Source organism: Kogia breviceps, chromosome 5 (genome assembly GCF_026419965.1).
Source record: "Kogia breviceps isolate mKogBre1 chromosome 5, mKogBre1 haplotype 1, whole genome shotgun sequence".
NCBI classification, from domain to species: Eukaryota; Metazoa; Chordata; class Mammalia; order Artiodactyla; family Physeteridae; genus Kogia; species Kogia breviceps.
In genome coordinates this window covers 18,089,286-18,101,988 of record NC_081314.1, presented here as the reverse complement: position 1 = coordinate 18,101,988, position 12,703 = coordinate 18,089,286, and the positions used below count along the sequence as shown (strand labels likewise).

General features: G+C 39.7%; 1 protein-coding gene across 6 annotated transcripts in view; it reads left to right on the top strand.

The window, feature by feature from the left end:
• The window catches only part of PPP2R3A (protein phosphatase 2 regulatory subunit B''alpha), a 219,486-nt gene that overhangs the window by 181,328 nt on the left and 25,455 nt on the right, over positions 1-12,703 (top strand). For all 6 annotated transcript variants that reach the window (XM_059065088.2, XM_067033743.1, XM_067033744.1 and 3 more), the window contains 2 exons: positions 9,984-10,159; positions 11,425-11,543. In XM_059065088.2, the coding sequence (XP_058921071.1) occupies positions 9,984-10,159; positions 11,425-11,543 (295 nt within the window). The remainder of the gene's footprint in view (positions 1-9,983; positions 10,160-11,424; positions 11,544-12,703) is intronic.

Here is a 12,703-nt window from a genome sequence, read left to right as displayed (position 1 = left end):
CTGCCACAGGGGACACAGGTTCGAGCCCTGGTGCAGGAAGATCCCACATGCTGCAGAGCAATTAAGCCCGTGCACCACAACTACTGAGACTGCACTCTAGAGCCTGCGAGCCACAACTACTGAGTGAACATGCCACAACTACTGAAGCCCGCATACCTACGGCCCATGCTCCACAAGAGAAGCCACAGCAATGAGAAGCCTGCACACCACAACAAGAGTAGCCCCCACTTGCCGCAACTAGAGAAGGCCCGCACGTGGCAATGAAGACGCAACACAGCCAAAAATTAATAATAATAATAAAATAAATATTTTTTAAATAATTACATTAAATGTAAATGGACTAAATGCTCCAATCAAAAGACAAAGCATGGCTGAATGGATTAAAAAAACAAGACCCATTTATATGGTTCACACAAGACTCACTTCAGAATGAAAGTAAAAGGATAGGGACCTCCCTGGTGGCACAGTGGTTAAGAATCCACCTGCCAATGTAGGGGACACAGGTTCAAACCCTGATCTGGGAAGATCCCACATGTTGCGGAGCAGCTAAGCCCATGAGCCACAACTACTAAGCCTGCGTGCCACAACTACTGAAGCCCTCACACCTAGAGCCCATGCTTCACAACAAGAGAAGCCACTGCAATGAGAAGCCCATGCACCGTAATGAAGAGTAGCCCCTGCTCGATGCAACTAGAGAAAGCCCACGTGCAGCAATGAAGACCCAACACAGCCAAAAATAAATAAATAATTTTTTTAAATGGAAGTGAAGGGATAGAAAAATATTTCATGCAAATGGAAATGAATACTAATGATATTAGTATTAGATGAAAATAGAAATCTAATACTAATGATACTAGTATTAGAATACTAATATCAGGCAAAACAAACTTGAAAGCAAAGACTGTAACGAGACAAAGAAGATCATTACATAATGATCGTTGGGGTCAATCAAACAAGAGGATATAACACTTCCAAATATCTCTGCATTCAACAGAGGAGCATCTAAATACATAAAGCAAATATTAACATACATAGAGAAACTGATAGCAATACAATAATATTAGGAGGCTTTAATACCCCACTTACATCAATGGATAGATCATTCAGACAGAAAAATCAATACGGAAATATTGCCCTTAAATGACACAGGTGCACTTAACAGAACATTCCATCCAAAAATAGCATAATACACATTCTTTTCGAGTGCACATGTAGTATACTTTGGGTAGATCACATGTTAGGCCACAAAACAAGTCTCAATAAATTTAGAAAGACTGAAATCATATCAAGCACCTTTTCTGAAAGTAGAAATCAATTACAAGAAGAAAACTTGGAAAAACACAGACACATAGAAGCTAAACAACTGGCTTCTAAACAACCAATGAGTCAATGTAGAAATCAGAGGAAATTTTAAAATACCTTGAGACAAATGAAAATGGAAACACAATGTTCCAAAAACTGGAGCACAGCAAAGCAGTTCTAAGAGGGAAGTTTATAGCACTACAGGCCTATCTTAGTAAACAAGGAAAACCTCAAATAAACAATTTAACATTATACCTAAAGAAACTAGAAAAAGAACAAACAACACCCAAAGTTAGTAGAAGGAAATAATAGAGATCGGAATGGAAATAAATGAAATAAAGACTGGGGGGAAAAAGAAAGATCAGTGAGAAAAACTAAATGAAAGAGAAGTTACAACTGACACAACAGAGGAGACGGCTTAAAGATGGCAGAAGAGTAAGACGTGGAGATCTCCTTCCTCCTCACAGAGACATCAGAAATACATCTACACGTGGAACTTCTCCTATAGAACACCCACCGAACACTGGCAGAAGACCTCAGACCTCCCAAAAGGCAAGAAACTCCCCACATACCTGGGTAGGGCAAAAGAAAAAAGAATAAACAGAGACAAAGAATAGGGACGGGACCTACACCAGTAGGAGGGAGCCGTGAAGGAGGAAAGACTCCCACACACTAGAAGCCCCTTCGCGGGTGGAGACTGCGGGTGGCGGAGGGGGAAGCTCCGGAGCCACGGAGGACAGCTCAGCCACAGGGTGCGGAGGGCAAAGTGGAGAGATTCCCGCAGAGGATCCGTGCCGACCCGCACTCACCAGCCCGAGAGGCTTGTCTGCTCACCCGCCGGGGCGGGCGGGGCCGGGAGCTGAGGCTCAGGCTTCAGTCGGATCCCAGGGAAAGGTCTGGAGTTGGCAGAGTGAAAACAGCCTGAAGGTGTAGTGCGCCACGGCTGGCCGGGAGGAAGTCCGGTTGAAGTCCGGAGCTGCCGAAGAGGCAAGAGACCTTTTCTTCCCTCTTTGCTTCCTGGGCGCGAGTAGAGGGGATTAAGCGCGCCGCCTAAAGGAGCCCCAGAAACGGGCGCGGAGCTGCCAAAGAGACAAGAGACTTTTTCTTGCCTCTTTGCTTCCTCCAGCGTGAGGTGAGGGGATTAAGAGCACTGAGTAGAGGAGCTCCAGAAACGGGCGCGAGCCGCGGCTGTCGGCACGGACAACAGAGACGGGTGTGGGACGCTAAGGTTGCTGCTGCCACCACCCAGAGGCCTGTGTTGGAGCACAGGTCACTCTCCACACCGCCCCTCCCGGGAGCCTGTCCAGCCCGCCACTGCCGGAGTCCTGGGATCCAGGGACAGCTTCCCCGGGAGAATGCACGGTGTGCCTCGGGCCGGTGCAGCCTCACGCAGGCCTCTGACGTCACAGGCTCGACCCGCATCCGTGCCCCTCCCTCCCCCTGGCCTGAGTGAGCCAGAGCCCCCAAATCAGCTGCTCCTTTAACCCCGTCCTGTCTGAGCAAAGGGCAGACGCCCTCGGACGACCTACGCGCAGAGGCGGGGCCAAGTCCAAAGCTGAACCCCAGGAGCTGTGTGAACAAAGAGAGGGGGAGGTCTCTCCCAGCAGCCTCAGAAGCGGCGGATTAAAGCTCCACAATCAACTTGAAGTGCCCTGCAGCTGTGGAAAACCTGAATAGACAACAAATCATCCCAAGTTGAGGAGGTGGACTTTGGGAGCAAGATATACTATTATTTTCCCCTTTTTTGTCCTTATGTGAGTGTGTATGTGTGTGCTGCTGTGTGAGATTTTGTCTGTAGAGCTTTGCTTTCACCATTTGTCCTAGGGTTAGACCGACCCGTTTTTCTGTTTTTTTTTTAATAGAAATTTTTCTTAATAATTATTTTTTATTTTAATAACTATACTTTATCCTACTTTGTCTTCTCCCTTTCTGCCCTCCTTCCTTCCTTTCTTCCTTCCTTCCCCCTTCTTTCCTCCCTTCCTTCCTCCCTTCCTCTTCCTTCCTCCCTTTCTTCCTCTCCACCTTCCTTCCTTCCTTTCTTTCTTCCTTCCTTCATTTCTTCCTTCCTTTCTTCCTTCCTTCCCTCCCTTCCTCCTTCCTTCCTTCCTTCCTTCCTTTTCTTTCCTTTCTATTTTTTCTCCCTTTGATTTTGAGCCGTGTGGATTAAAGGCTCTTGGCGCCCCAGCCAGGCACCAGGGCGGTGTCCCTGAGGTGGGAGAACCAACCTCAAGACACTAGTCCACAAGAGACCTCCCAGCTCCATGTAATATCAGACAGCGAAAATCTCCCAGAGATCTCCATCTCAACACCAAGACCCAGCTTCACTCAACGACCAGCAACTAACAGTGCTGGACACCCTATCCCCAACAAAGAGCCATACAGGTCTACAGCCCCATCCATTAGCAGAGAGGCTGCCTAAAATCATAATAAGGCTACCAACATCTCCAAACACACCACCAGACGTGGACCTGCCCACCAGAAAGACAAGATCCAGCCTCATCCACCAGAACAGAGGCACTAGTCCCCCCAACCAGGGAACCTACTCAACCCACTGAACCAACCTTAGCCACTGGGGACAGCCACCAAAAACAACGGGAACTACGAACCTGCAGCGTGCAAAAAGGAGACCCCAAACACAGTAAGATAAGCAAAATGAGAAGACAGAAAAACACAGCAGATGAAGGAGCAAGATAAAAACACACCAGACCTAACAAATGAAGAGGTAATAGCCAGTCTACCTGAAAAAGAATTCAGAATAATGATAGTAAAGATGATTCAAAGTCTTGCAAATAGAATAGACAAATTGCAAGAAACAGTTAACAAGGACATAGAAGAAATAAAGAGGAAGCAAGCAACGATGAGCAATACAATAAATGAAGTTAAAAATACTCTAGATGGGATCAATAGCAGAATAACTGAGGCAGAAGGACGGATAAGTGACCTGGAAGATAAAATAGTGGAAATAACTACTGCAGAGCAGAAGAAAGAAAAAAGAATGAAAAGAACTGAGGACAGTCTCAGAGACCTCTGGGACAACATTAAACAACTGACACAACAGAAATACAAAGGATCATAAAAGATTACTACAGTTATTTGCCAACAAATTGAACAGCCTAGAAGAAATGGATAAATTCCCAGAAACATGCAACCTTCCAAGAGTGAATCAGGAAGAAATAGAAAATCTCAACAGATTACCAATAATGAAACTGAATTAGTAATTTTTTTCAAAAAATCCCAACAAACAAGCCCAGGACCAGACAACTTAACAGTAAATTCAAATAAACTTAAGGAAGAGTTAACACCTGTCCTTCTCAAGCTATTCCAAAAAATTGAAAAGGAAGGAACAATTCTAAATTCATTATACTGGTATTAAAACCAGATAAAGACACTACAAAAAAAACTACAGGCCAATATGTCTGATGAACATAAAATACAAAAATCCTCAACAAAATATTAGCAAATTGATTTCAGTCATATAGTAAAAGAACCATACACCATTATCAAGTGTATTCCACAGATGCAAGGATGGTTCTGTATGCACAAATCAATCAACATGATATACTACATTAACAAAGTGAAGGATAAAAATCACATGATCATGTGACTAGATGCAGAAAAAGCATTTGACAAAATTCAGTATCCATTTTTGATAAAAACTCTCAACAAAATGGATATAGAAGGAACATGTATCAACATAATAAAGGCCATATATGACAAACCAGCAGCTAAGAAAGTACTCAATGGTGAAAAGCTGAACGCTTTTCCTCTAACATCAGGAACACGAAAAAGATGTCCACCATTGACACTTTTATTCAACATAGTATTGGAAGTGCTAGCCACAGCAATCACACAAAAAAAGATAAAAGGTATCCACATTGGAAAGGAAGTAGTAAAACTGTCACTATTTGCAGATGACATGATAATATATATAGAAAACCTTAAAGACTCCACCAAAACACTCTTGGAACTAATAAATGAATTCAGTAAAACTTCAGAATACAAAATCAATATACAGAAATCTATTGCATTTCTATACACAAATAATGAATTATCAGAAAGAAATGAACATAACAATTATATTTACAATTGCAACCAAAAGAACAAAATACCCAGGAACATATTTTGCCAAGAATAGTAAAAGACCTATACTCTGAAAACTATCAAACACTGATGAATGAAAATTGAAGACAATATAAATGAATGAAAAGATATAAGAATTAATATTGTTAAAATGTCCATACTATCCAAAGCAATCTACAGATTCAGTGCAATCCCTATCAGAGTATCAATGGCATTTTTCACAGAGTTGGGACAAATAATCCTAAAATGTGTATTGGAACCACGAAAGACTGTGAAAACCAAAGCAATTTTAAGAAAGAACAAAGCTGGAGGTATCATACACCCTGATTTCAAACTATGCTACAAAGCTACAGTCATCAAAACTGTGTGGTCAGGCTTCCCCGGTGGTGCAGTGGTTGAGAGTCCGCCTGCTGATGCAGGGGACACAGGTTCGTGCCCCGGTCCGGGAAGATCCCACATGCTGCGGAGCAGCTAGGCCCGTGAGCCATGGCTGCTGAGCCTGCACATCCGGAGCCTGTGCTCCGCAACAGGAGAGGCCACAACAGTGAGAGGCCCACGTACCACCAAAAACAAAAAAAACTGTATGGTCTTGGCACAAAAATAGACACATAGATCAATGGAAGAGAATAGAGAGCCCAGAAAGAAGCCCGCCCACTCTTACATGGTCAATTAATGTACAATAGTGGAGCCAAGAATATACAATTGGGGAAGGACAGTCTCTTCAATAAATGATGTTGGGCAACTTGACAGCTACATGCAAAAGAATGAAACTGGATCACTTTCTATGCCATATACAAAATATAAACTTAAAATGGATTGAAGACTTAAATGTGAGACCTGAAACCATAAAACTCCTAGAAGAAAACATAGGCTGTATACTCTTTTACATTGGTCTTAGCAATATATATTTTTTTGGATCTGTCTCTTTAGGCAAGGTCAACAAACAAAAATAAACAAATGAGACATCAATCTAAAAAGGTTTTGTGCAGCAAAGGAAAACATCAACAAAACATAAAGGGAACTTACTGAGTAGAAATACTTGTAGATGATATATCTGATAAGGGGTTAATATCTAAAATATATTTTAAAACTCACAATATCAAAAAAAAAGTCTGATTAAAAAATGAGCAGAGGGCATGAATAAACATTTTTCCAAGGAAGGCATACAGATGGCCAACAGACACATGACATGATCTTCAATATCACTAATCATCAGGGGAATGCAAATCTAAACCACAATGAGATCCTCACATCTTTCAGAATGGCTGTTAATCAAAGAGACAACCAATAACAAGTGTTGGTGAGGATATGGAGAAAAGGGAACCCTTATGCACTGTTGGTGAGACTGTAAATTGGTGCAGCCACTACAGAAAAGTGTAGAAGTCCATCAAAAAATTAAAAATAGAACTGCTATATGATCCAGCAATTTTACTTCCAGGTATTTACCCAAAGAAAACAAAAACACTAATTTGAAAAGATATGTGCACTCCAACATTCACTGAAGCATTATTCACAATAACCAACATATGGAAGTAACCTAAATGTCCATCGATAGATAAGTGGCTAAAGATGCTGTGATACACACACACACACAATGGAATTTTACTGAGTCATAAAAAATGAATGAAATCTTGCCATTTGAAACAACATGGATGGGCTTTAAGAGTATTATGCTAAGTGAAATACATCTGACAGAGAAAGACAAATACCATATGATTTCATTTATATGTGGAATTTAAAAACCAAACAAAATAAGACAGAAACATACCAATACAGAGAACAGAGTGGTGGTCACCAGAGGCAGATATAAAATAAGGCATGTGGATGTACTGTATTGCATAGGGAATATAGTCAATAATATGGTAATAACTTTGGTGACAGATGGTTACTAGATTTGTTGTTGTGATCAGTTCATAGTATGTATAAATGTCAAATCACTATGTTGTACACCTGAAACTAATATAATATTACATGTCAACTATACTTCAATTTTTTTAAAAAGACGGGAAAAAAGCTAGACTTGGGAGGAGTTGTCTCGGTTGTAGGTCTTAAAAGTTTGGGTGCACAATGTGGGGTTCAAACTCTTTGCTCCTCAGGTAGAAGCTCTGGATTTTTTTTTTTTTTTTTTTTTTTTGTGGTACGCGGGCCTCTCACTGTTGTGGCCTCTCCCATTGCGGAGCACAGGCTCCGGACGTGCAGGCTCAGTGGCCATGGCTCACGGGCTCAGCCACTCTGTGGCATGTGGGATCTTCCTGGACCTGGGGCACGAACCCATGTCCCCTGCATTGGCAGGCAGATTCTCAACCACTGCGCCACCAAGGAAGCCCAGAAGCTCTGGATTTTGAGTTTCTACCTGGTTGTGGGTCACTGTGCCGGGTTGGGGTTTACAGCAAGATTGTGTTTCAGCATCTCCTACCCGCTTAGGTGTGAGTTTTTTCTCATTTGCCCAATATGTAGGAGTCACTCAGCTAGTTTTTAGTTTTTTTCAGAGGAAACTGGTCCATATGTAGCTATAGATTTGGCATGTCTTGGGAGGAGGTGACTTCAGGATCTTTCTACTTGACCATCTTGAACCAGAACTCTGAGGTCAGTCTCTTGAAGAGATATCTGTACTCCCTTGTTCATTACAACATTATCACAATAGCCAAAATATGGAATCAACCTAAATGTTCCTCAAAGAATAAATGGATAAAGAAAATGTGGTATGTGTATACACACACAGTGGAATATTACTCAGCCTTTAAAAAGAAGGAAATCCTATCATTTGCAACACGGATGAACCTGGAGGACATTATGCTAAGTGGAATAAGCCAGGCACAGAAAGACAAATAGTGCGTGATCTCACTTATATGGGAATCAAAAACAAGTCAAACTTACAGGAAGCAGAGAGTAGAATGGTGGTTACCAGGGGCTGGGGGTATGAGGGAAATGGGGTGATGCTGGTCAAAGGGTACAAAGTTGCAGTTATATAGAATGAGTAAATCTAGAGATCTAATGTACAATATAATGACTACACATTTAATAAAATATTGTGTTAAATACTGGAAATTTACTTAAAGAGGGTAGAGTTCAGGTCCTCTTATCCCTACCCCCCCAAAAAAAATGGTAACATTGTGAGGAGATGATATGTTAAGTGACTTTACTGTAGTAATCGTTTCACTCTGTATATCACATTATTTTGTTACATATCTTAAATACATACAATTTTTAGTTAAAATGTTTTTAAATTTTTTAATGAAATTAGCCACAGTAAAAAAGTAAAAAGAAACGTAAGATTTAAATTAATTATGTATCTTGTTTAACCCAATATATCTAAAATGTTATTTCAGCATGTAATCAATATAAAAGTATTGATGTTTTACTGTTTTTTTCTTCCTAAGTCTTCAAAATCTGTTGTGTATTTGCACTCAAAGACATCTCAAATTGGACTAGCCACATATAGCTAGTGGCTACCATATTGGACCATGCAGATTTGAATTACAAGAATGCCAGAAAAAGAGAATGGATAAGGGGAAACAGAGGCAGGGAAGAAACAAAATAATTTGAGAAAATGTCCGAGAACTAAAGAATACTAGTTTCCAAATTGAGCAGGCTCTGAGCCCAGCAAAGTAAGTGAATTAGATACAGACCAAGGCACCTCATCATATTATTTCAAAACACCAGGGACTCAGAAACCTCTATAGGCTTCAAAGAAAAGAAAAAAAAAACAGGTTACAGTCAAAGAATCAGTGGCTTTAGACTTCTCAACAACAATGGATAAATGGAAGACAATGGATCAGTGCCTTTAAAATTCTGAAGGAAAAGAACCACCAACCTATAATTCTATAAATACCAACTACATTGGGAGTAGATAAAAGGTATTTTCAATGATCCAGGATCTAAAAGTGTAGCTTTTAGGAAGCTACTGAAGGATGTGTTACACCAAACAAGGAAGTAAACCAAGAATGAGGAAAATGTGATATATAAGAAACAGGAGAAAGGTGAAGGGAATCCCTAGGGTGAAACTGTGAACCAGGCCTAGAGATCAACCAGTCTAGATGAGAGTTAAGTCAGAAGGAACCAGGAAAGACTTCAAGGAAATGCAATTGATAGAATACCTAATGGGACTGATTATGGATGTAGAAAACTGGTAGAGGTTTTAGGGTTGAATTAGTAACATGTACTGTACCCCAAAAACTAAGCAAATAAAAGAGAAAAGGAAAGTGTAGTTATAAACTCTGAAAGTTGAGTAATTTATCTATATATCAAGAGGCTGGGGAGGGCATGTGGCTAAGGTGGAATGAGTGGCAAAAGAGCTGAAACCTCATCTTTCATAGTGCAAAATTAATCCACTCCTTAAAACAGAAATATGAGAAAGGAGTGATATAGGCATCTTAACTGAAGTGTAAAGATAAAAACCAAAATAATCAGGTGTTGAAAATGGTTGGATCTGGGGAAGGGAAAATAAAGGTCTGCCATTTTTTCTAATAAATTTTGTAAAACTATGTCTAAGTCTAAAGTATACACATATGTAACTTATAAAAGAAACATGAACAATAATAAATCTGAGTGAATAAAGGACCTTTAACGGGCCATTGCTAATGAGTATCCTTATCTCCTAGCATTGAGTACTGGTTCCGCTGCATGGATGTGGATGGGGATGGTGTGCTCTCCATGTACGAGCTGGAATATTTCTATGAGGAGCAGTGTGAACGGATGGAAGCCATGGGCATTGAGCCCTTGCCATTCCATGATTTGCTGTGCCAGATGCTTGACCTGGTGAAGCCAGCCAACGATGGTAAGATTGAATAAAGAGCCACTTATTAGCCACCTAGGTGTACCATGCAACCTCCGTTGCACTGTAATGGAGTGTGGGATATAATCCTGGATGGTCCTAAATTATTTAACTTCCCAGAGTCTTCCATACAGGCTTTCCAAATACAGAAGTATTTAAGTTTCTCCTTTATTGTTAGCATAGAACCAACAATTGATGGCAAATTCTGTTTAAGAAATAGGCCTTTTCACCTTAAAATAGAACTACCATATGATCCAGCAATCCCACTCCTGGGCATATAAAACCGTAAGTTGAAAGGATACAGGCACCCCAGTATTCATTGCAGCACTATTTATAATACCCAGGACATGGAAGCATCCTAAATGCCCATCAACAGAGGAATAAATAAAGAAGTTGTGGTACGTGTATACAATGGAATATTACTCAGCCATAAAAAAGAATGAAATAATGCCATTTGCAGCAACATGGATGAACCTAGAGATTATCATACTAAGTGAAGTAAGTCAGACAGAGAAAGGCAAATATATGATATCACCTATATGTGGAATCTAATTTTTTTTTTAAAAGATACAAATGAACTTATTTATAAAACAGAAGCAGACTTACAGATATCAAAAACAAACGTATGGTTACCAAAGGGGACGGTGGGGAGGGATAAATCAGGAGCTTGGGATGAACACATGCACACTACTATATTTAAGCTAGATGACCAACAGGGACCTACTGTATAGCACGGGGAACTCTACCCAATATTCTGTGATAGCCTATATGAGAAAAGAATCTAAAAATAATGAATACGTGTGTATGTTTAACTGAATCACTTTGCTGTACACCAGAAACTAACACAACATTGTAAATCAACTATACTTCAATAAAATTAAAATATTAAAAAATATAAATTTAAAAAATTGTTTAAAGAAAAAAAAAGAAATAGGCTTTTTCCATAGAAACAGAAGGCAGATTAGTGATTGCCAGGGGCTGAGGATTTGGGAGGGGAGATGGAGTTGGACTACTTAATGGGTACAGTTTCCTTTGGGGGTGAAGAAAATGCTATGGAATGTGATAGTGGTGATAGTTGTGCAACATTGTGAATGCATGAAAAGCCACTAAGTTGTACCCTTTAAAATGGTTAAAATGGTGAACTTTACCTCAAAAAAATCAGTTTTTATAATCATATAAGCATATGCATATACTTTTAAACTTCAGTAAAAGTTTTTTTCACCTTGCCAAAACAGCTCTTGAAATTTACCAGATTTGTTCTTACACAGGCAAAATAACTCTACGAGATCTGAAGAGATGCAGAATGGCTCACATCTTTTATGACACTTTCTTTAATCTGGAGAAATACTTAGACCATGAACAGAGAGATCCCTTTGCGGTCCAGAAGGTACCAGTATAGTTTTAACTTCTATTTGAGGGCTGCAGTATCAGGGATTGTGTGCTACAGATAAAAATGGTCTCTGTCTGCAGGATTCTGGTATTTAAAGAGGTAACATTTAAAACATTTCATCACATACTGAAATGAGAGCATAAAGGACCTAGAGCACATCTCTTCCCATAGTATTAGAAGGTATACTGGGCTTGATTTAACTATACCATTCAATTTTGGGATGACAAGGTAATAAAAACTAGATGCTCTCCAAAATAAAACAACCTTCAGATAATGTAACACTTTTTCAAGTGGTAATGATCACTGTACATGACTATCAGTTTGAAGACATTCTACAGCTGAAAAGGGGTGAGCTGCCTTCCCCATACACAAAAGCCTGTGGACTCTCAGAAAACCCATGTCCAGAAAAACACCAAACAAACAATAAGCAGAATATCACCACTTCTTCTAATCCCGTTTAAACAGTAAAAATTATATTGATGGAAAAGAACTGTTTCAGTTGAGTCCTATAGGAGTACAAGTACAGGAAACTTTCTCAGTCTTTTGTCTTCCATATGTTGCATAACTGTACTTGTAAGAATACAAAGATCAGCTTCTAAAAACACATACTCTGCACCGGAACTTGGGGCATATCAAGATGCATTATCACTAGCGTGAAGTCAGTATTATATTTCATTGAGTTTAAGATGCCCCATTATTTTATATACCTTTAAGCAAGAAAAATCATTGCCGATTGTAAGTCTGAGATGCATGCCAATTTCAGAGATGTTAAAAGGGTGGGGTGAAGTTCTTAAAGTGGATTAAATATAGTAAATTAAGACATTGTGTAGTCAATATTTAGGTACTTGCATTCTTCTAGGCATAACTAACCTTACACCCTAGGGCAATACTAACTCAATTTCATCATGGAAAAACATCATTTTACCAAGAACATATAATCCAAGATGCTGCCTGTATTGTAGAAGGAAAAGAAAATATATGCCCTTTTCCCCCCTTCCTTTCTTTTATTTGTGTTATAAACTTTACTTTAAATGTTCTTTTTTTTCTGAGAGGTGGTAATTATCAATATTCTGAAAGTGCAGAAAGTGCTCAGTAAATTCCAAGCACTGTGTTGAAAAGACACTGGTTATATAGAGATGACTCAGTATATAAAGAAT